Genomic DNA, 23,268 nt, shown 5'->3' with positions numbered 1-23,268 from the left:
GTACCAGTATCAATATCAGTATCAGTACCAGTATCAGTACCAGTATCAGTACCAGTATCTGTAGCAGTACCAGAACCAGAACCAGTATCAGTATCGGGCCGATACCAGCAAGAAGACTGTGTCTCAGATATCAGAGAGAACATATCAGATATCAGATCGTGTAATAAATGGCAAAGCCTCAAATTGGATTTGAAAATTAAATGTATTTTTGGAACTGGAAATGTTTACGTGTGAAGAGACTTGACTGTTTTTTCTTTTGTTAGGACTGATTTTATTATAATTATACTTTATCCTTTATTCTAATTATTACATTTACAGTATAAGTGATTACTCAAAGTTTCGTTCACTCAAGGTGGCTCCATATCAGGAAAAGAAAAAAAAAAGTTCCGTCTCTCTGAATCGCTGAGTAATAAAGTTTGCTTTATTTTCTTACTTCTTTAGTTGTAACTAAAACGGGAGGTGTGTGGTGGTTACTGTAAAACCCCATACACACACGCGCACACACGCACACACACGCACACACACACACACACACACACTCCAGTTTGAGGTACAATACAATGATCGCTCTTTATTATTAATCTCTTTTCCTCATGTGACTAAGCCATAGCTATGTATTATCTTTGTAAGTCGGGGTGTGACCAGCGAAGCTCCACAGTCTTGGGTATATTTATCAAATTTTACTGTCTTTAATTCCATTTCACTTCCTCTTTTTTTTATTATATATTGCTCCACTATAAACAGTTCATTTCCGACTCTCAGTGTTTATTCAGCGTTTAATCTGTCCTGGATTCTGTAGACTCTGCTGCTGTAATCATAAACAGCGTCCTGTTGCTCATCTCAGGATTTTTCCCTTATTCACACTCTGCACATACTGAACATCCTGTACACACACTCACTACTGTCTGTCTTCACTCTTCTCTTCTCTGCTCCTTGTCATCGTCGCCTCTGCTTTGTTCAGCAGAGATCTAAACCTACATCCAGATTTCTGTAAAGCCGCTTTGCAAAACTGTCTGCTGTTAAAACGGCTGTATAAATAAAACTGAAATGTACATTAACGTGTGTAAATTTGTTTAAATACCCAGCAGTCAACGCCAGTTTTCATGCAGGTTAGCATTTATGGGTAATATTAAATTAGAAATGTTTAGTCCATTCTGACTCAACTGATTTTCATAATTTAATCTCCTTCCTCTTTAGTCTGTAAATGAATACACATGTGGGATTAGGAGACAGACAGGTGTAGTGCAGGTGTGTGGTGTAACCAAGGAAGTGCTGAAAGGTGTGTCAGAAATGTGCTGATTGAAGCATATTTAAATAAAGATAAGAATATCAACGCTATTGATTCAGGTCTCATGAGGAATGTACGGAATGTTAGACATTAAATGTCTGTGGGTTTGTGTCTGTCGCAGTCACAGAGAGAGAGAGAGAGAGAGAGAGAGAGAGAAATCAACAGAAGGAAGAATTATTCATCCCACTGTGAGGATTTGGTTGTATTTGAAAATATAAAACACACATTCATAAAGACACATGTCCTTTTCTAAATACACAACCAACACAAACGTTCCTCACAAAACAGATACAGATTTTTGCTCTTTATCGACGTCTTTCTCAGGGTTCAGAAGGACGATGGTGGGATTCAGGGTCATCGATTCACCCTGCGGAGGAGAAAAACAGCGTGGATCATGAGAACTTGAGGTTCTTCATCACTTCTACTCAAACTCCCATCTAAAGTTTTACATCATAATTCTGTTCACCACAGCAGAGTGAAGGTTTTCTCCACCATGTGGGATCAAACTGTCACTCCGACTGAGGATCCAATCACACAAGGAGTCGTTTACAAATATACAGTAACAGAATTGAGGGGTTCATCAATGTAATTGAATCTGAATCACTCAAGGAGTCATTTACCCAAATACAAGGTTCACTGTCTTACTAAGTGAATTGTGTATCTGTGTTAATCAGAATGTATTGAATCAAAGAGTTGTTTACAAACTTAAGTGAATCACCAGAAGAGTCAATTACAAATGCAACTGAGTTACAGCATTTATAAATTTGATTGAAATTGCATCACTTGAGGAGTCATTTATACAAAAACACAGTTCTGTGCTACTGAGTGAATTTTAGATTTGTGTTAATCAGCATGTAAATCGGAATCGTAGGCAGATTTGTGTTTGAATTTGTGTTTGTAGATTCCTCAGAAGCTCTTTTTGCTCTGATGTAATTTTTTTGTCTGAGCTTACTGTGCTTTCCTGAGGAGCATCACGGTGAGGTTTCAGATCCCACCACAGCAAACCAGGCTGGATGGAGCCTCTCTGTGTCGGTCCTACAAAAAAGTTAGATTTAGCCTGGTGGAATTGTTAAATGGGGTGGAATCCCAAAATCTGCTAACATTATTTCACATTTATCATATTTAACAGAAACGTGGATTAAACCAAATGAGTATGTAGCATTAAATGAAGCTAGTCCTCGCCGATACAGTTATATACATCAGCCCCGTCTAACTGGCATTAATTGTTGGAGACTTTAATATTCATTTTGATAACCCGGAAGAGAGTCTGAGTACAATGTTTGTGTCCATTCTAGATTCAGTAGGAGTTAATCAGATCACAATAGGACCCAATATAGCTACACTACCCCAGTCTGAGTATCTCAGATCATTACCTCATCTCAGTTAAAATATGGCTTAGTCATAATATATGTACTTCACCATGCTACTGCGTCAAGTGTACATTCACGTCAGCAACTGTACATACAGTGGGGTCCAAAATTCTGAGCAGTAGTGAAAATGCTTCTATTTTGCATTCTCTTCCAACTTAATACAACAATTTTCATTACAAATTATATTACTGACAACAACTTGAGTGAAAATTAGAATCTTTGAAATATTTACATGAATTTCTTAATATTTGGTTCATCCATTTTTGCTTTAATTACAGTGGGCACCTGTGTAAAACTTCATGATCCATTTTAGATCAAATCTATCAGAGTGTCGTCTGATCACTCGCTTCAGAAGAAGAGATTAGACATGAGGAAAATCTGACCTGTTTTTTTTACAAAGCATTTAACCTGCTCAATATCACACACACACACATATTGCTTACATTTAAATAGCGAGCTAGAAATAGTGCAGAATCTTCAATATTAAATATTCAAGATATTGAACGTTTAATTTCTTTGTTTTATATATTTCAAAATTCTAAAACCTTCTGTTTATTTCTGATTTTAAATGAAAAACAAATCCCAGATTTTCAATGTGGTCTCCGACTTTTGAACCCCACTGTAGTCTTATCAGTAATCTCCCAGAGTTCTCAACCTTGACTAGATCACCATCTGACCACATGGAACTTCATCAGGTGATTGAAAGCTTAGAGTCAACATTCTGCTAAACTCTAGATAATGTAGCTCCACTTAAAAGAAAAACTATTAGAGAGAAAAACTAGCACTATGCTATAACGATCACACACACACCTTAAACCGACCACTCAAAAATTACACCATAAATGGTGTCAAACTAAATTGGTGGTATTCCGAACAGCATGGAAGGAGAGTCATCTTAGCAACATATATAATATAGAAACACTCTTAGTGCTGCTAGATCAACGTATCTCTCCACCCTAACAGAATTCTTATTTATTTAATACAGTAGCAAAGTTATCTAGGAACAAGACTACCACAGAAGCATGCACACCATCAGTATGTAGTAGCGATGACTTCAATGACACATTTGAAAATATCAAGCAAAAAATTCAAACTGTTAATTTAAAGCCAGACAATTTGCTAACTAGCCATGTAGATGACAATATAAAAATATCAGATCAGTGATTAGCATGCTTTACTCCCCTTCAAGATACCAAACTAATTTCACTAATTTCCTCATCAAAATCATTAACTTGTATACTAGATCCCTTACCTACATGTTTCTTCAAACAGATAATTCCAGAAGCAATCAAACCTCTTCTAAAAATAATCAATTCTTCCCTTAGCACTGACTATGTACCTAAATCTTTTAAACTAGCAGTTATCAAGCCCCTGATTAAAAAACCTGACCTTGACTCCTGTTATAGGTCAATATCAAACCTCCCTTTATCTCCAAGATCCTAGAAAAGGTTGTAGCACAGCAGCTATGCTCACACTTACATAGGAATAACATTCATGAAATGTATCAGTCAGGATTTAGGCCTCATCATAGCACAGAGACAGCGCTGGTTAAAGTGGTAAATGACCAACTACTGGCCTCTGATCAGTGTTGTGTCTCCTTGTGTCTCCTGTTGCTTGACCTTAGTGCAGCTTTTGATACCACTGATCATGCTATTCTCCTCAATAGACTAGAAAATGTAGTAGGCATTAAGGGAACAGCCCTTTCCTGGCTCAGGTCTTATTTGACTTATCAGTTTGTAGATGTAAAGTTTGGTGTTCCGCAAAGCTCTGTTTTAGGCCCACTGCTCTTTTCTTTATATATCTTTATATATATATATATATCTACCTCTGGGCAAAATTATCCGTAAACATGGTATTAGCTTCCACTCTTACGCTGATGACACACAGTTGTATGTTTCAGCAAAGCCAGATGACAGACACCAGCTTAATAAAGTTGAGGAATGTGTAAAGGACATTAAACACTGGATGCTTATTAACTTCCTTTTACTTAATTCAGAAGTACTTGTACTAGGACCACATGCAGCTAGAAGTAAGCTTTCTGATTACATAATAACTTTCTGTTTCATAATATGCAGCAGTAAAAGACCTTCGTGTGATTACTAACTCCAGTCTTTCTTTTGAAGCTCATGTAGATAATATCACTAGGATCGCTTTCTTTCATCTCAGAAATATTGCTATGATAAGAAATATAATGTCACTACATGATGCAGAAAAATTAGTTCATGCTTTTGTTACCTCTAGGTTGGATTACTGTAATGCCTTACTGTCTGGATGTTCCAGTAGGAGCATAAACAAGCTCCAGTTAGTCCAGAATGCAGCATTAAGAATCCTTACTAGAATCAGAAGATATGACCACATCACCCCTATCTTATCCACACTGCATTGGCTCTCAAATTTCATTGATTATAAAGTACTACTGTTGACCTATAAAGCACTAAAAGCACAAGAGCATACCTAAAAATCTGTGTTCCTCCCTCTCTTCCCCTTCCCTCTTTCTCTCTCTCTCTGTCTTGCTACACATTAGTCCTGCTGCCTGATGAGATTCCAGTGATCCTGACTCCTTCTGCCCTCCGGACCTGCCTGATCCATCTTGATGCCCTACTTCTTCTTGGAGCCTCATTCACCTGAAAATCACTAGCTGTGGCCTGCAGGAGCTAAAAATCACCAGCCTAAAAATCAGGACTGCAATTGCTAAGAACAGTTTGCACTCAAGTCTCCATCATTGAAGAGATAATAACTTCAGTATGATATGATAGATTTAAGTTGCTCATACTCAAGTTTCTGTTTACACAATAAGAACTTGTTTTACTTTATAGTTAACAGTTATAGAAGGGAAATGATTTATAATCGCAGATGAGGATGGATTCCCTTTTGAGTCTGGTTCTTCTCAAGGTTTCTTCTTCGTATCTCAGAGAGTTTTTACTTGCTACCATCACCTCTGGCTTGCTCATTAGGGATAAATTTACTTCAAATTTATTATTTCAAATTTAAAAATTTATATCCAGATTTCTGTGTAGCTGCTTTGTGACAATGTCCTTCATTAAAAGTGCAACATACATAAAATTGAAGTGAAATGAAATATTTAACATTCCATTTTAAAATGGGTGTGTCTGTCTCACCTGTTAGGTAGCTAACCACTATTCCAACTAGCACAGATGCTCCAGTGGACAGAGCTCCAAAGTAGAGGTAAGATATGGAGTAAAAATCCTGAAGACCACCATGCCTACATCCGAGAGCAGCAGAGACGATAAAGCATAAAGTGAAATGAGTCACTTAAAGTGTTAGTCAAGAAAAGACAACAATTAACACTGTTAGGAGTGTGTGTGTGTGTGTGTTTGTGTGTGTTAGTATCTGTTCACCACAAAGTTTTCACAAACGTGGTGAATAAAACTCTTGCTTGGCCCAAGGAGTTGTTTACAAATGTAAGTGAATCAGTCAAGGTGTCATTTAAAACGTCACGTGAATCACTCAAGGAGTCATTTACAAAGGTAAGTGAATCACTCCAGGAGTTGCTTAAAATCAGAATCAGAATCAGAAACAGTTTATTGCCAGGTACAGTAAGGGACACTTTACAGTACTAGGAAAAGTATGAGTGAATCACTTGCTATATTGTTTACAAACTTAAGTGAATCACTTTAGAAATTGTTTACAAACTTGAATGAATCACTCAAGGAGTTGTTTTAGAAATGTAAATGAATCACTCAAGGAGTTGTTTACAAGCTTACATAGGAGTCATTTACAAACGTAAGTGAATCCCTGAAGGAGTCATTTAAAATTTTAGTGAATCTCTCTTTTAGGAACTTCATCACTTTTTTTACAAAATCACTCGGAGTCCTTTTAAAATATAAGTGAATAACTTAAAGTTTGTAAAAGAAAAAAAATGAATACAATGATGTCTAAATACATTTAATAATGTATAATAATGCATTATCAAATAATAAACAGGCATTTTAGTGGAATTTGTTGTCATCTAAATATAAAGATGTTACTTTGAATTTGTGAAATAATCAACCAAGAAATTGCTCACCAACATCAAGATGTTAGAAATGTTGACCTTAAGGAGCAGTTTAGCAAACAAATTTAAATTCATGCCTGTCCCCTTATCCTCGTAGCTCCTTAGTCCTTACGCTGGACTCCATCTTTACGTGTTTTACTCACCGGTTCTCTGCAGGTCCTGGAGGTGACAGCGTAGGTGATGGTGTTGTTAGCATGGTGGAGTTGTGTGTAATGTTAGCTGAAGGGCAGTAGTCTGCACTGGTGTGTAACACACCCATTCTCTGTGGGGTTGGAGGATAAATGGAGCTTCCAACAGCGAGCCACAGAGCGAGAGAGAACCCCACCGCCACGCCGGCAAACGCACCCTGAGAACCCGAGATGGAACAAATCCCAAAGCTAGTTTGAGTTGGCTATCTAAGAAGAACCAAACATCTGCAACCCTTTTAGGGGTCTAGAGGAACCCTTACAGCTTCTGTGTAGAACCCTTCAGCACAGTGTTTCTCTATCAGAAAGGGTTCAAGTCGAACCCTTATAGGAGGCTAAGAACCATGAACTATCCAAAACAATCACTAAATAACCGAGTGCCATGAAGCTAAATGTTAAACTCCTGACAGGTTCTAGATATTAAGAAGAAAATAATGAGCAATAATTTGCAATTTTGTACCACACACATACTGAGTTAGTTACAGTTAATACACTCTTAGAAAAAAGGGTTCTTTAAGGGTTCTTTAAGGGTTCTTTAAGGTTCCATTGAATAATTAAGGGATCTTTGCTTCCAAGAAAGGGCTCTCCTTTGAATTCTTCCTGATAGGGAAACATTGTTGTAAGGTTCTACATAGAATCTTTAACAATTTATCCAGATGGACAACTGAAGAACCTTTAAGGGTTCTTTTTTTTTTTTTTTTTTTAAATGTACAGTAGTGTGCAAAAGTTTAGGCACCCTCCATTTTTGCATTAATGTGTCAAATGGAACTAATTTTAGATTTTCCAAAAAAAAAAAAAAAGTAAAAATGTTACATAGAAATGCTTGCATTTAAAAAAAGTAAGATATTCAGAAATCAAGCGCTTTTCCGATAAATAAATTCCATGATGGAGGCTGTTCTGATTTTACTGGAGAAACAGAAGATGAACTTTGGCCAGTTCTCCAAGATGCAGGAAAAACTTCAGGATAAAATTGTATGGCAGAGAACCTGAGAGAACTGACGCAGCTTTAAAGGCCAAATATTGATTTAGTTAACTGAGTTTCCTGCTCTTCGTAGTTAATTATTTATTTATAATTTATTTGTACTTTTGAAGATGATTTAGCATTTTTGCTTGACGGAATTTCCTCCCATGTGCCACGTAGAACTGAATATCGACAAAGTGAATGATGGAGTGTGCTTCAAAAGCTATATTTTTATGACCTCAACACCATCACAGTAATATTAGTATGACTTCAGAAGAGAAACTGAACTCATAGCACTTCATGTTTGAGAAAATTCCCAAAAATATAATTATGCTTTTCAGTCATTAAAAATGGGTTTTTGATGAAAGAACAGAACTGTAAAGTGGAGATGAATTCCCATAATGCACTGGGTGGTTAATGACATGGTTCTTACCGGTTTATTTGCAGCTGGGATGAACATACCCAGGATAAAAGTGCCCAGGAGCGGCCCGTTAACCACGCCCATTACTGTAAACGAGCCCTGTGATTGGATACAGGATACAGGAAGGAGAATGAGTACATGTATACTGTCTTACTCTGTTGTTAAGCCCCTCCCCTTCCATCCTCAACTTCCCAAAACGACTATGAAGTATGTATCACTCCTCATCATGTGAGAAGGTGCTCTGGGTTCTCTGATATCTACACTATACTATAGATGTATCACTATACTCCAATCCCTTTCATGGAGAGCGATGCAGCGGTGCTTTAGTCCTGTAGTCTATCCAGCTTTCTCACTTCCTCATCTGTCCACTCTGCTCAAACAGATCAGCATCCAAAGCTTCAGCTTTCACACTAACACCACCATCAACACCATCGCACTCATCATCTTGCAGTCTGATAACTAGCTGAGCTAAGTGTCTGCCGTAACTCAGTGGTGTATAGTCGCATTGCATTCTGGGACTGTGAGTCCTGCTCCAGTGTCTCTACTACTTCAGTGCTGGATTTCTCATTAATATGATAAAAAAAAAAGGTTTAAAAAGATGCTCTTGCTCTTTTTTGTTTAGATGCTCACAACCATTATCACTTATGTTTGAGATCATTTAAATTTTTTACTCCTATTAAACCCGGTGTAACTGCACTGCTAATCAAAATGTCTCCCTGTGACATCAGCGTGACACACAACCACACCGAACTTCTCACACAGGTAACGGACATACAGCATCAACCCACAATTTAGCACCACAATCACTGAACAAATCACAAATATTTCAGTATAAACAAATGTAATGTTTCCTGGTGGAGCACTCATACAGCATTTTAGAACAGAAAACTGAGGATGTGTGTTAAATAGAGCGCTACACTCTTACACTGTACACTGAGTACTTCACTGCGGGGTGAAGTGTCAAGGCTGAAGGTGTACCTGCAGAACTCCCCAATCCAGGAGAGAGCAGAGAGCTGCCGTTATGATGCAGCCGACTCCATACAGAAACGCTATCACACACACACACACACACACACACATCACAATATCACAACATTACAACATCACATCAAGTGGACTGCACAGTTCAGGAGCACCATCATGGTATGTAAAGGGATCTTTTGTTTAAACTGGCCTGAGGGGCGGGGCTATTCACCAACCCATTAGAAATAAATTAGATTTAAATGAAATATCTTTATTTCTTACACAGTAACTTGCAGAGCTGAATCTGTTTCCTCTCTAACGAGTCGATCAGAAACGGCTTCAGCAGATCCTCCATCGTAACCGCAGCCATGGCGTTAATGCTGGTCGAGACCGTACTGTGGGGAGAAAGACCAGAACCTACAGGTACTACTGCAACTCATTCTATCATTCTTCACCAAAAGTACACTGAGATCTGATTGGCTGAAAGCAGTACGGTGTGTTCTGATTGGCTGAGAGCAGTACAGTGTGTTCTGATTGGCTGAGAGCAGTAGTGATAACACCAACACAAATGGAAACTGAGAGGAATACCGCACAGAATTAGCTTTATATTATTACCTTAACGTTCCTCCGTATGCACAGGCGAGGAAAAGTCCGGGAAATCCAGGAAGTTCCCGAAAAATATCCAGTACGAAATACGGCATGTACTGTAACCACAACCACTCATATTACACTCACACACACGCTCAAATATTACACACTCCGACAAACACTGAAATATATGTACGTATTTTTTTAATTTACATTTACGTTATTAGTGGGAGTGATTCACTGAGTTGACAGCATGTCTAATTCAATTTATGATTTAAGAATGGTTTTTGTACATTAAGAATGATTCGATTCAATTTGATTCAATTCAGTGATTCAAAAGCATTTTTGGACATGATTCAATTCAATTCAATTCAAGAATGATTCAGTTCAATTCATAAGACAGCGATTCGATTCATCAAATCAAAATTAATGGATTAATTCAATTTCACTGACTAAACAGTGATTAAATTTAGCATTTCATTTTTATAATTCAGTTCAATTCCATTCACTAACCAGCGATGTGATTTATGATTCAAGAACATTTTTGTGCAATAAGTTTGATTCAATTCAGTAAACAATGATTCAGTGAGTCAATCCAAAAAACACTTTATTAAAGAATGATAAACATATATTGAGTGTGTGTGTGTGTGTGTGTATGAGACTGACTTGATCCGGTGCAGAGATTCGACCAGATTTGAGAGGATCGCAGTGTGAATAAAGAGCGTACATCACCATACCACATGTAGCTGCGCTGCTCACAATCAGACACAAACCCACCTGATTGATCAACAAAGCCCTGAAACACACACACACAAAATGTACACAATGTCCGCTTTGTTGTTAATTGTTTAATTATTAAGGAGAGACATGAAGATTTGCTTTTTTAGTTTAACTCTGGAGTTATGATGTTAATGTAGCTAATAAATAATGGAAGCGTATAGGCTTCAGTGTTGCATGATGAATTGTTTGTGTCTCACCACTTTGCTTGTCTCTCCGTCCTGCAGGAGATGTAGCGCTGCACCTGAGCCTGATTCGCTGCGTACATGGACAACCACACCATCGTCCCTCCGACTGTAAAACTCCAGAACGAGTACCGCCTCTGAGGATCCAACCCAAAACTGACAGAGAGAGAAACAGGAGGATGCAAACACACTGCAAAAAATATCTTAGCATGTAAAAACATTACGAATACAGACACGTCTATCCAATTTACGTCATTTATTCACTGATTTTTTAAATTTTATTAATATTAATTTTGCCTGATAAAGTGCAGGTGATGTGTGCTCATACACGCCACACTGAGTTGTTTGGTTCCAGCTGTATTTAGGGAAACTTTGCTTCGTACTCGTTAAAGTTGATGCGTGATCCGTTGTTGGCAATCTCCAGGACTCTGGCTGGTCCTCCTGCCAGGACAGTGCCGTGAACGAAGGTAACGACGAAACCCAAAAGCATAACGACGACCTGAAACACATCTGTCCACACAACGGCCTTCATTCCGCCCTACAGAAGGAAATAAATACAAACTTCCCCTTTAATGAACAAGAAAACTTCCCTGTCAGTGAGAAATTACTAAGGAATTAATCCAATTTTGCAATGAAATATAAAATGTCACGAAAACTGTTAACGGTGTTTAAACAGGAAATTCCAATTCAGACTTCAGTTTTTAGGATTAGACACTGCGTGTGTATCACTGTAATATTAATGGAGTTATTAATAAAGATCAGCTGAGAGAAGAGTAAAATTAGTGTTTAATATCTAACAAAAGCAGACCTGTAAATGATTTCACTCTAGTTATTACACGTTTATATCACACGTGATCTTTACACGTTTGTGCCGTGTGGAATAAAATCAGCGTCAGTGTGTTGTGTGTTTTAAAACATTAACGTCTCACCACACTTGTGTAGAACGTACAGATGAGTCCGGTGGAGATCAGACACGCCCACATGTTCAAGCCTGTAGCTAAACACGCACACACACACACACACACACACACACATACACACACAGAAATCCAATGTATATGTGTATTATTGTATCATACATTAAGTAATAAACACAATGTGTGTGTGTGTTGTTATTATAGTAATATGTGACAAAGTGGCGTTACTGTTACCACCCTGAAGTTGATTATTTTCCTATAAAAGGAAACCCGAAGTGTTTTATTCTTCTTATACCACAGCAATTTGCCAAAAAATGTATTGTTTAAGAAAAAGACATCAAAATTTTATCTGTTTATAGTTACATTTAATGTTGTGGCACATCAGTGAAACAATTTACTTCTCATTCTCAGAAAAAGAGTTGACACTGGAGACTCATTCCTTAAATGTTTGTGTGTGTGAGTGTGTGTGTGATTGTGTGAATGTGTGTGTGTGTGTGTGTGTGTGTGTGTGTATATATACCCTGATTTAGGATGAGTGCAGGAGCAAGGATAACAATGCCAGTGTAGAGGAGCTGCAAAGACAAAGAGTAATAATCAAACAGAGTGTAAACATTATTCTGTGTGTGTGTGTGTGTGTGTGTGTGTGTTTGATCTTACTGTGGCTATAAGAAACTGCAGACTCCCAAGCAGCTGCATTCCTCTGCCGAACCTCATCCTCAGATACTGAGACACACACACACACACACACACACACACACAGAGCTTTTGATATTGTACTATAGAGACAGTTTCACTCCTCGGATTCACATTAGTGAAGATCTGTTGACTGAAAGGGCCAGTGTGTGTGTGTGTGTGTGTGTGTGTGTGTGTGTGTGTGTGTGCACCTGGTTAGAGGATGTGATGGTCAGTCTGTAGTATACAGGAAGGAACAGTGTGTGTGTGTGTGTGTGTGTGTGTGTGTGTGTGTGTGTGTGTGTGTGTGTGTGTGTGTGTGTATACCTGGTTAGACGAGGTGATGGTGTGGGATGTTTTTCTCCTTTATTTGATTATGTTCATTTCATTTTTATCCAGAGGACTTGCATACTGTAACTCTGTGGCATGTAAACATGTTACACTAAAAATATGTTTATGACCTTGTTGTGTGAAGAAGCGCTAAGAAGGCGTCCTCCTATCTTGTTTGGTCTATCTTACTGTCCTTCAAACTCTCTTCCTGCGCTTGGGAAAAGGTTTTCCTGACATGAGGGGGTGATAACATGTGCACTTGCACCTGATGATGTTTGTATTTAAGCTGTGTGTTTACAGACATGTCAGACCGAACCAGACCAGCTACCGTACATACTCTGGAGACGTAGAAACCATCGATGATCAGACCATTATTACATCACTTCCTTCCGTTTATTTCACTTTTTACACACACACACACATTTAATACATTTCATATACTTCTACAATCTGGCTCTTAGCTGGTCTCCTGGTTCCTGATTCTGACTTCTGAAAGATTTACAACAATGGTCAGTCTGTAGTATACAGGGAGGAACAGTGTGTGTGTGTGTGTGTGTGTGTGTGTGTGTGTGTACCTGGTTAGAGGAGGTGATGGTCAGTCTGTAGTACACAGGGAGGAACAGTGTGTGTGTGTGTGTGTGTGTGTACCTGGTTAGAGGAGGTGATGGTCAGTCTGTAGTATACAGGGAGGAACAGTGTGTGTGTGTGTGTGTGTGTGTGTGTGTGTGTACCTGGTTAGAGGAGGTGATGGTCAGTCTGTAGTACACAGGGAGGAACAGTGTGTGTGTGTGTGTGTGTGTGTGTGTGTGTGTGTGTGTGTACCTGGTTAGAGGAGGTGATGGTCAGTCTGTAGTACACAGGGAGGAACAGTGTGTGTGTGTGTGTGTGTGTGTGTACCTGGTTAGAGGAGGTGATGGTCAGTCTGTAGTACACAGGGAGGAACAGTGTGTGTGTGTGTGTGTGTGTGTGTGTGTGTGTGTGTGTGTACCTGGTTAGAGGAGGTGATGGTCAGTCTGTAGTACACAGGGAGGAACAGTGTGTGTGTGTGTGTGTGTGTGTGTGTGTGTGTACCTGGTTAGAGGAGGTGATGGTCAGTCTGTAGTATACAGGGAGGAACAGTGTGTGTGTGTGTGTGTGTGTGTGTGTGTGTACCTGGTTAGAGGAGGTGATGGTCAGTCTGTAGTATACAGGGAGGAACAGTGTGTGTGTGTGTGTGTGTGTGTGTGTGTGTGTGTGTGTGTGTGTGTACCTGGTTAGAGGAGGTGATGGTCAGTCTGTAGTATACAGGGAGGAACAGTGTGTGTGTGTGTGTGTGTGTGTGTGTGTGTGTGTGTACCTGGTTAGAGGAGGTGATGGTCAGTCTGTAGTATACAGGGAGGAACAGTGTGTGTGTGTGTGTGTGTGTATGTGTGTATATACCTGGTTAGAGGAGGTGATGGTCAGTCTGTAGTACACAGGGAGGAACAGTGTGTGTGTGTGTGTGTGTGTGTGTGTACCTGGTTAGAGGAGGTGATGGTCAGTCTGTAGTATACAGGGAGGAACAGTGTGTGTGTGTGTGTGTGTGTGTGTGTACCTGGTTAGAGGAGGTGATGGTCAGTCTGTAGTATACAGGGAGGAACAGTGTGTGTGTGTGTGTGTGTGTGTGTGTGTGTGTGTGTGTGTGTACCTGGTTAGAGGAGGTGATGGTCAGTCTGTAGTATACAGGGAGGAACAGTGTGTGTGTGTGTGTGTGTGTGTGTGTGTACCTGGTTAGAGGAGGTGATGGTCAGTCTGTAGTACACAGGGAGGAACAGTGTGTGTGTGTGTGTGTGTGTGTGTGTACCTGGTTAGAGGAGGTGATGGTCAGTCTGTAGTATACAGGGAGGAACAGTGTGTGTGTGTGTGTGTGTGTGTGTGTGTGTGTGTGTGTGTACCTGGTTAGAGGAGGTGATGGTCAGTCTGTAGTACACAGGGAGGAACAGTGTGTGTGTGTGTGTGTGTGTGTGTGTGTACCTGGTTAGAGGAGGTGATGGTCAGTCTGTAGTATACAGGGAGGAACAGTGTGTGTGTGTGTGTGTGTGTGTGTGTGTGTGTGTGTACCTGGTTAGAGGAGGTGATGGTCAGTCTGTAGTATACAGGGAGGAACAGTGTGTGTGTGTGTGTGTGTGTGTGTGTGTGTGTACCTGGTTAGAGGAGGTGATGGTCAGTCTGTAGTACACAGGGAGGAACAGTGTGTGTGTGTGTGTGTGTGTGTGTGTGTGTGTACCTGGTTAGAGGAGGTGATGGTCAGTCTGTAGTACACAGGGAGGAACAGTGTGTGTGTGTGTGTGTGTGTGTGTGTGTGTGTGTGTACCTGGTTAGAGGAGGTGATGGTCAGTCTGTAGTACACAGGGAGGAACAGTGTGTGTGTGTGTGTGTGTGTGTGTGTGTGTGTGTGTACCTGGTTAGAGGAGGTGATGGTCAGTCTGTAGTACACAGGGAGGAACAGTGTGTGTGTGTGTGTGTGTGTGTGTGTGTGTGTGTGTGTACCTGGTTAGAGGAGGTGATGGTCAGTCTGTAGTACACAGGGAGGAACAGTGTGTGTGTGTGTGTGTGTGTGTACCTGGTTAGAGGAGGTGATGGTCAGTCTGTAGTACACAGGGAGGAACAGTGTGTGTGTGTGTGTGTGTGTGTGTGTGTGTGTACCTGGTTAGAGGAGGTGATGGTCAGTCTGTAGTACACAGGGAGGAACAGTGTGTGTGTGTGTGTGTGTGTGTGTGTGTGTGTGTACCTGGTTAGAGGAGGTGATGGTCAGTCTGTAGTACACAAGGAGGAACAGTGTGTGTGTGTGTGTGTGTGTGTGTGTGTGTGTGTGTACCTGGTTAGAGGAGGTGATGGTCAGTCTGTAGTACACAGGGAGGAACAGTGTGTGTGTGTGTGTGTGTGTGTACCTGGTTAGAGGAGGTGATGGTCAGTCTGTAGTACACAAGGAGGAACAGTGTGTGTGTGTGTGTGTGTGTGTGTGTGTGTGTGTACCTGGTTAGAGGAGGTGATGGTCAGTCTGTAGTACACAGGGAGGAACAGTGTGTGTGTGTGTGTGTGTGTGTGTGTACCTGGTTAGAGGAGGTGATGGTCAGTCTGTAGTATACAGGGAGGAACAGTGTGTGTGTGTGTGTGTGTGTGTGTGTGTGTGTGTGTACCTGGTTAGAGGAGGTGATGGTCAGTCTGTAGTACACAGGGAGGAACAGTGTGTGTGTGTGTGTGTGTGTGTGTACCTGGTTAGAGGAGGTGATGGTCAGTCTGTAGTACACAGGGAGGAACAGTGTGTGTGTGTGTGTGTGTGTGTGTGTGTGTGTGTACCTGGTTAGAGGAGGTGATGGTCAGTCTGTAGTACACAGGGAGGAACAGTGTGTGTGTGTGTGTGTGTGTGTGTACCTGGTTAGAGGAGGTGATGGTCAGTCTGTAGTACACAAGGAGGAACAGTGTGTGTGTGTGTGTGTGTGTGTGTGTGTGTGTGTACCTGGTTAGAGGAGGTGATGGTCAGTCTGTAGTACACAGGGAGGAACAGTGTGTGTGTGTGTGTGTGTGTGTACCTGGTTAGAGGAGGTGATGGTCAGTCTGTAGTACACAAGGAGGAACAGTGTGTGTGTGTGTGTGTGTGTGTGTGTGTGTGTGTGTACCTGGTTAGAGGAGGTGATGGTCAGTCTGTAGTACACAGGGAGGAACAGTGTGTGTGTGTGTGTGTGTGTGTGTGTACCTGGTTAGAGGAGGTGATGGTCAGTCTGTAGTACACAGGGAGGAACAGTGTGTGTGTGTGTGTGTGTGTGTGTGTGTACCTGGTTAGAGGAGGTGATGGTCAGTCTGTAGTACACGGGGAGGAACAGTGTGTGTGTGTGTGTGTGTGTGTGTACCTGGTTAGAGGAGGTGATGGTCAGTCTGTAGTACACAGGGAGGAACAGTGTGTGTGTGTGTGTGTGTGTGTGTGTGTGTGTGTGTGTACCTGGTTAGAGGAGGTGATGGTCAGTCTGTAGTACACGGGGAGGAACAGTGTGTGTGTGTGTGTGTGTGTGTGTGTGTACCTGGTTAGAGGAGGTGATGGTCAGTCTGTAGTACACGGGGAGGAACAGTGTGTGTGTGTGTGTGTGTGTGTGTGTGTGTGTGTGTACCTGGTTAGAGGAGGTGATGGTCAGTCTGTAGTACACAGGGAGGAACAGTGTGTGTGTGTGTGTGTGTGTGTGTGTGTGTGTGTACCTGGTTAGAGGAGGTGATGGTCAGTCTGTAGTACACAGGGAGGAACAGTGTGTGTGTGTGTGTGTGTGTGTGTGTGTGTGTGTGTGTACCTGGTTAGAGGAGGTGATGGTCAGTCTGTAGTACACGGGGAGGAACAGTGTGTGTGTGTGTGTGTGTGTGTGTGTGTGTACCTGGTTAGAGGAGGTGATGGTCAGTCTGTAGTACACAGGGAGGAACAGTGTGTGTGTGTGTGTGTGTGTGTGTGTGTGTGTGTGTGTACCTGGTTAGAGGAGGTGATGGTCAGTCTGTAGTACACAGGGAGGAACAGTGTGTGTGTGTGTGTGTGTGTGTGTGTGTACCTGGTTAGAGGAGGTGATGGTCAGTCTGTAGTACACGGGGAGGAACAGTGTGTGTGTGTGTGTGTGTGTGTGTGTGTGTACCTGGTTAGAGGAGGTGATGGTCAGTCTGTAGTACACAGGGAGGAACAGTGTGGCCGTCAGGAAGGAGTTGATGCCTTGCCCCAAACACATGTAGAGGAACTTGAAGCCGTACAGGTATGATTCAGACGGAACCCCCAGCACCTGCACGGCCGACATGAAGCTTGCACACAGAGACACACCCACTGGTACCGCCCCCAGGCTCCGCCCTCCCATGAAGAAATTCTCCACTGTGTTTGAATCTGAGAAGCTCCGCCCACGTGAGCGCAGAGACTGGAATACGCCGATAAACATGGAGACGGCCAACATGGCGCCGAACACAGCATAGTCTCCCACAGTGAAGCCCAACCTGTCTGAAGAACAAGAACAAGAAGAGGAAGAACAACAACCACAATAAGAAGAAGAATAATAGTTATATTAATATATAATATATTGTATAAGTTTACACACCCCTGTTAAAATCGCAGGTTTTTGTGATGTAAAAAATGAAACTAAGATAAATCACGTCAGGTCTTTTCCCACTGTTACTCTTATATAGTGGTGTCACTGGTTTTAATGTTATGGCTAATTGGTGTATATAAAGGCTTTTTAGAAACATCTGGCGAGTACTAGTCTCTCCCTGTATCCTTCACATGTCTGGGCTACAGGGTAGGGTAGCTAGATGGAAGCCCTTTCTCACAAAAAAAAAAAAATCGAAGCCCACCTCAATCACCCCAAACCACATGACAAAATGTGAGACCAAGGTAGAAGCTGGGCAGGTTCAGGGAAGGCTGGTGGGGTGGGATTTTGTCCATGGCTGGTGTGACAGAACGATTTTGTATAAGGGTGGTAACTCTAATCTCTATGTGACTGGGTTTACTTGTTAAATTATTTTTAAGGGACCAATGAATTAGGGACTTAATTTTCATGATGGAAATTTCATTTCATGGGTCTCTCATTGAAAGCCAGACCCTCTGCCATGGGTGCAGCTGTGGATGAGGATGTCTGTGACAGTCTGCTTGTCACTTCTGTCTGCATATGGCTCTTTGCAATCTCACATGGGCAGCTTCTCAGGTTTGCCCACTCCTTCTGAAGTCATCAGGGAGGACATTTGAAGGTTTTCTACACCAAGGGAAGTGTGATGGTTGGGGTGAGATGGCGCACACACTGAACAAGCCTTGACAAACTGCTCAACATCATTCTTCAGAGTTTTCCACTCCAGAGTTCTCCAGAATTTTTTTTTTCGATTAATCTTTTTGTTCTTTGAATGCCAGGAGCGAGGTGTGCACCCATCACATGCTCTGGGGTATGTACAGTATGTCTTTGGGGGTGGACATTCAGTTGGAGATGGTTCCTCTCAGTGTGCTCTTAGGATGTCATCCATGATTTCCCAGTGAACTGGTGCTGCAATACAGAACTTGGGTAGGATAGTTTCAGGAGTTTTTTGAGATTGCAGACTTTCATAAATTCATGACATAGCATTTGCCTTGGTGTTCTTTGACCTGGGTTTATATGTTAAGGTAAAGTTAAGGTGAGTAGGCATGGGTTTAAATGTTTTGCAGACTTGAAGTATTTTGGGTTCTGGTGGTCCATGAGGATCAAGATTGGGTGTCCTGTTCCTTCAAGCCAATGTCACCACTCCTCTAAGACTTTGGAATACAAGGGTGGCTGCCTCCGACCATTTGAGTGCCTTTGGTTTACCTTTGAGGAGAAGTTAATGGAACTGCTATAGAGTGGAATCCTCAGATTAAACAATGGTAGAAGTTTGCAAATCCTAGGAACCTTTGAAGCTCTTTAGCAGTTCGAGGTCGTGGCCAGGAAGTAACTGCTTGAACTTTTGTTTGGTACATCTCTACTCCACTCTCATCAAGGGTGTAGCCTAGAAACTTGACAGAGTGTTGATGAAACTCACATTTCCCATTTTACAAACCAGTTGTTGTCTAGGAGCCTTTTGAGAATTGCCCTCACCTGATGAATGTGTTTCTCCTGCAATGCTGATCTCATAGCCAAACACAGATGGATCATTAACAATGCCATATCACATTACCAAGTATTCATAATGGTCCAAGATCATGATAAAGGCCATTTTCCACTCATCACCCAGTCTGATGCGAATGACTTGCTTCTGAGGTCCAGTTTAGTAAATATCATGGCTATCTCTTTGAGATCTGAGGGAACTAGGGTGAAAGGATCTATGTGAGGAAAGAAGGCCACCGTCTTTCTTTTAATAACGCGTAAGTGTGTTACTCTGCTGTGTGACAGCAGTGTGGCAGCAGATCAAAAAGCTGTGGTTGGCTTCACGTATCTTGGAGGAAGCACGTGATAACCTTCACCCTCCCCAGTTGGAAGCTGTCATATGATAGGGGAGAGCTGACTGGGGGGTGGGACTGGCCAAGAGCAAATTTGAGATAAAATGGAGTAAAATCAAAAAAAAAAAAAAAAAAAAGTAAACATTTAAAAAATAACTAATATATGCATTAAAATGAATAAAATATGAGATGCTAAACGAATATTGTTTAAAAAACAATAAACATTAAATTCTTCTTCTAACACTACTTATAATAATAATAAATGTGTATAAGACAACTTTCATATAATAATAAAATTAAGTAAATATTTTTAAAAAACAATAATAAAAGGTATTTAATAACACAAAAATAAGCAGTATATTTTCATTTTTTCATATTTGTATTTTAATTATTTATGTTTTTATTTTTTATATTTTACTTTACAGAAAGTGGAATATCATTTTTAAAAATACAGCAAATAAGCAAAAATCTAGTTATTTATAAATTTAATGCCAAGCAACATATAAAAGTAAAATCTCCCTCAATGCAACAGGTGCTAAAGTACAAAGTTGTGTTCGGAGAGTTTTGTAGAGAATTTGTATCAGTGTGACAATTAATTAATTAATTAACTTCAATCATTTACTTTAAATTTGCACATTTGGTTCATTAGAAATATTTATACATCGTACCTGTTATAGCCGCTGACATTCTGATTCTCCTCACACACTGCAGCTTCAGCTGTGAAAACACACACACATACACACACACACGCACACACACACACACACACACACACACACACTGAAAACCCTGCTGCACTGTCACACACACACACACACACACACACACACACACACACACTGAACACCCTGCTGCATTGTCACACACACACACTGAACAACCTGCTGCAATGTCACACACACATACACACACACACGCACACACACACACACACACTGAACACCCTGCTGCATTGTCACACACATATACACACACACACACACACACACACACTGAACACCCTGCTGCACTGTCTCACACACACACACACACACACACACACTGAACACCCTGCTGCACTGTCTCACACACACACACACTGAACACCCTGCTGCACTGTCTCACACACACACACTCACAATCTCTCTCTCTCTCTCAGAGAAAACACACAGAAGTTATTTAAGGTCACTGATGCTCTGAAAGTTAGTCAGAAAAATCTCTGATGTATTTTGCTGTTATTTATTATTATATATTTTCACGTTTGTCACGACACATTTATTGTCTATTAGAAAAATAATTAGTGAATATTAATCATATTAACTATACACTATTTATATTTATAAAAGATTTATTTATATTACAGTCTTAAGTAACAAAATCCTTTTATCTTGTAGCTGAATTTTTTCTCACATTTTCTTTAGCATTATATAGGAATAGATAAAAGAAAAATACTTTGTGTTTATGAATAAACACGTTTAAATTTGATTTCCTTTTTTTTTTTTTTGCTCAGTAACTTTCAAAAGCGTAATAGCTGCACTGATATATCTAAAAAAAAGTTTATGAAGTTTTATAATTACATATAAACACATTTCTTGTGCATACCTTATGTGACATTTCATAAATTCACAGCTAAAATTTATTTTAATTTTATTAAGTCTTATTTAAACACATTTGAGTCATTCACTAAATAAAATTCAAATATTAATATATTTTGTATGTATATAAATGCATTATGTTAAAGCTCACGAATAGTTTAAAACATATATATCATTTCTCTTATAGCACAAACAGATTATTTATAATATATTCTTAACACCTTCTAAATATATTTATTTTATCATTTAGCATTTTGGAATTTTTCTCCTCTGATCTTTTCCTTATAGTTTTAATGTAATACTTAAAGATTCACTGTGTTTCATCGTTTAGCTCATCAGTACACTGCAGTTATAAAATATTAAAATTACTTTTATATAGAAATAAGTTTGAGTTAAATGTTAGCAGTGTGTTTGTGAATGTTTGTGTGAAATGTGATAAATATCTGTAGCAAAGATGAAATAATGAAATAATGAAAAGGAAAACATCTGAGTGAACAAAACTGCAGAAACAATGCAATGCAGTTATAAGAAATAAAGTTATATATGATATATAAGACGTAATAAACATAGTTATAAGATTAAGATTATAAAGCAGCTATAAGATATAATGTGTTTATAAAACAAGCCGTGTTTCTCTAAAAGCTAATAAACGCATGTTTATGTTACAGAGACTGTTACACAGCTTTATTAGGTATATATTATAATGTAATAAATATGATATAACGTGATGTGTGTAATATTAACATTAGGAAAAGGATCTGAGCTGAAAGACATGAAGAATAAATGCAATAAATGTATTTTTAGATAAATGAAATAATAAAGTAATAAAGTTGTTAAATTTATTCTCTTACCTTTGTTTATTGCTTATGTCTGCTTTTGTCAGTCCTGAAGTTGAGAAATGAACATTTATGAATGGCTAGTTTTGTGCAGAATAATGTGTGTGTGTGTGTGTGTGTGTGTGTCTGCTCTCAGGATCTACCTGAGTGCACATGAGCCACTTGCGCCGCCACGCTGTATTTCTGGTTGGGGGTGGAGTCAGTGGGCGTGGCTTGGTAGATTGAATGACCCATGTGTGTTGTGATTGGCTGGATCAAAGTGTGCACTTGCAGCACAATGGGAAGTTTTTGTAGGGCTGAAATCCACTCTGTTGTTTAAAAGTTTTGGCACCCCCTGCTCTACAGGGTGTCCCAAAAGTCTCCAAACAGAGAAAAAATTAACGCTTTTTAGCAAAATGTCTTCCAAAATGTTTTAGTTTATATTATATATTTTTTTCAGATAGTCTTTATGACAAAAGAAGAACGTATGGAAATCATTCTCATGGCTGGATCAGGAAGCTGTCGCAAGGTTGCGATGGACTTTAACAGGAAACACGGCGAGCACATCACACACACCACACTGTCGCCAAACTTACTAACAAATTCATAAAGACTGGAAGAGCTGCACAAACTGAGAAGTGAACGTCCACGAACAGCCACTGACGGAGACACGACTGACGACATGCTGGTGTACACAGTGTGTGTGTGTGTGTGTGTGTGTGTGTGTGTGTGTGTGTGTGTGGAGACTCCTGCAACACGCTGTAGATGACCGGAATCACCACCAGAGCGCTGTAGATGTAATCACCACCAGAGCGCACGTTTACAGGTGTACCTGATGTGTGTGTGTGTGTGTGTGTGTGTAAGAGCGCTACCTGGAGGTGAAGCCACGATTTTAATTCAGTATTCTTTACGCATTCATAAAAAAACAAAAATATCCCATGAAGTTGACACAAAGTTATCAGAAAAAAACTCAACTGTAACTCGAGCCATCAGTTTTATTTTTTCATTTTCTCACACACTGAAACATGATGAAGATAAATAATTAATGTTATTACTTTGCAGATTCAAGATTAACACCTGAGTGAAGGTAAAGAGTAAAGATATTAAAGTGTGGTCCCTGGCTTTCATTTATTTAATATAATATATAAGTACTGCCTGTTGTTTAGCTGAATGCTAACACTTGCTAGAAGTGATATCTGATATACAGAATGTGTAAATAAACACTAACACTGTGAGTCAGTTCTTGTTTTTTCTCCTTCTTACAGTGTTAATAAAGCCACATGCTGATTAGCTA

At 40.0% G+C, this 23,268-nt stretch overlaps 1 protein-coding gene across 1 annotated transcript; it reads right to left on the bottom strand.

The window, feature by feature from the left end:
• Nucleotides 1-499: 499 nt before the first annotated feature.
• Nucleotides 500-22,132, bottom strand: slc5a5 (solute carrier family 5 member 5). The gene is made up of 17 exons (XM_034306816.2): nucleotides 22,011-22,132; nucleotides 20,254-20,302; nucleotides 17,301-17,650; nucleotides 12,328-12,393; nucleotides 12,191-12,242; nucleotides 11,683-11,750; nucleotides 11,137-11,291; nucleotides 10,769-10,909; nucleotides 10,458-10,587; nucleotides 9,819-9,907; nucleotides 9,486-9,598; nucleotides 9,219-9,289; nucleotides 8,253-8,339; nucleotides 6,817-7,019; nucleotides 5,778-5,881; nucleotides 2,241-2,323; nucleotides 500-1,655 (listed from the first exon to the last, which is right to left on the bottom strand). The coding sequence occupies exons 2-17, from the start codon at nucleotides 20,270-20,272 to the stop codon at nucleotides 1,566-1,568; spliced, it is 1,821 nt and encodes a 606-aa protein (XP_034162707.1). The 5' UTR covers nucleotides 20,273-20,302; nucleotides 22,011-22,132; the 3' UTR covers nucleotides 500-1,565.
• Nucleotides 22,133-23,268: the final 1,136 nt, after the last annotated feature.

Source organism: Pangasianodon hypophthalmus, chromosome 8 (genome assembly GCF_027358585.1).
Source record: "Pangasianodon hypophthalmus isolate fPanHyp1 chromosome 8, fPanHyp1.pri, whole genome shotgun sequence".
Classification (NCBI taxonomy): Eukaryota; Metazoa; Chordata; class Actinopteri; order Siluriformes; family Pangasiidae; genus Pangasianodon; species Pangasianodon hypophthalmus.
Note: the sequence above shows the minus strand (reverse complement) of the source record. Positions and strands in the feature narration are given on the sequence as shown.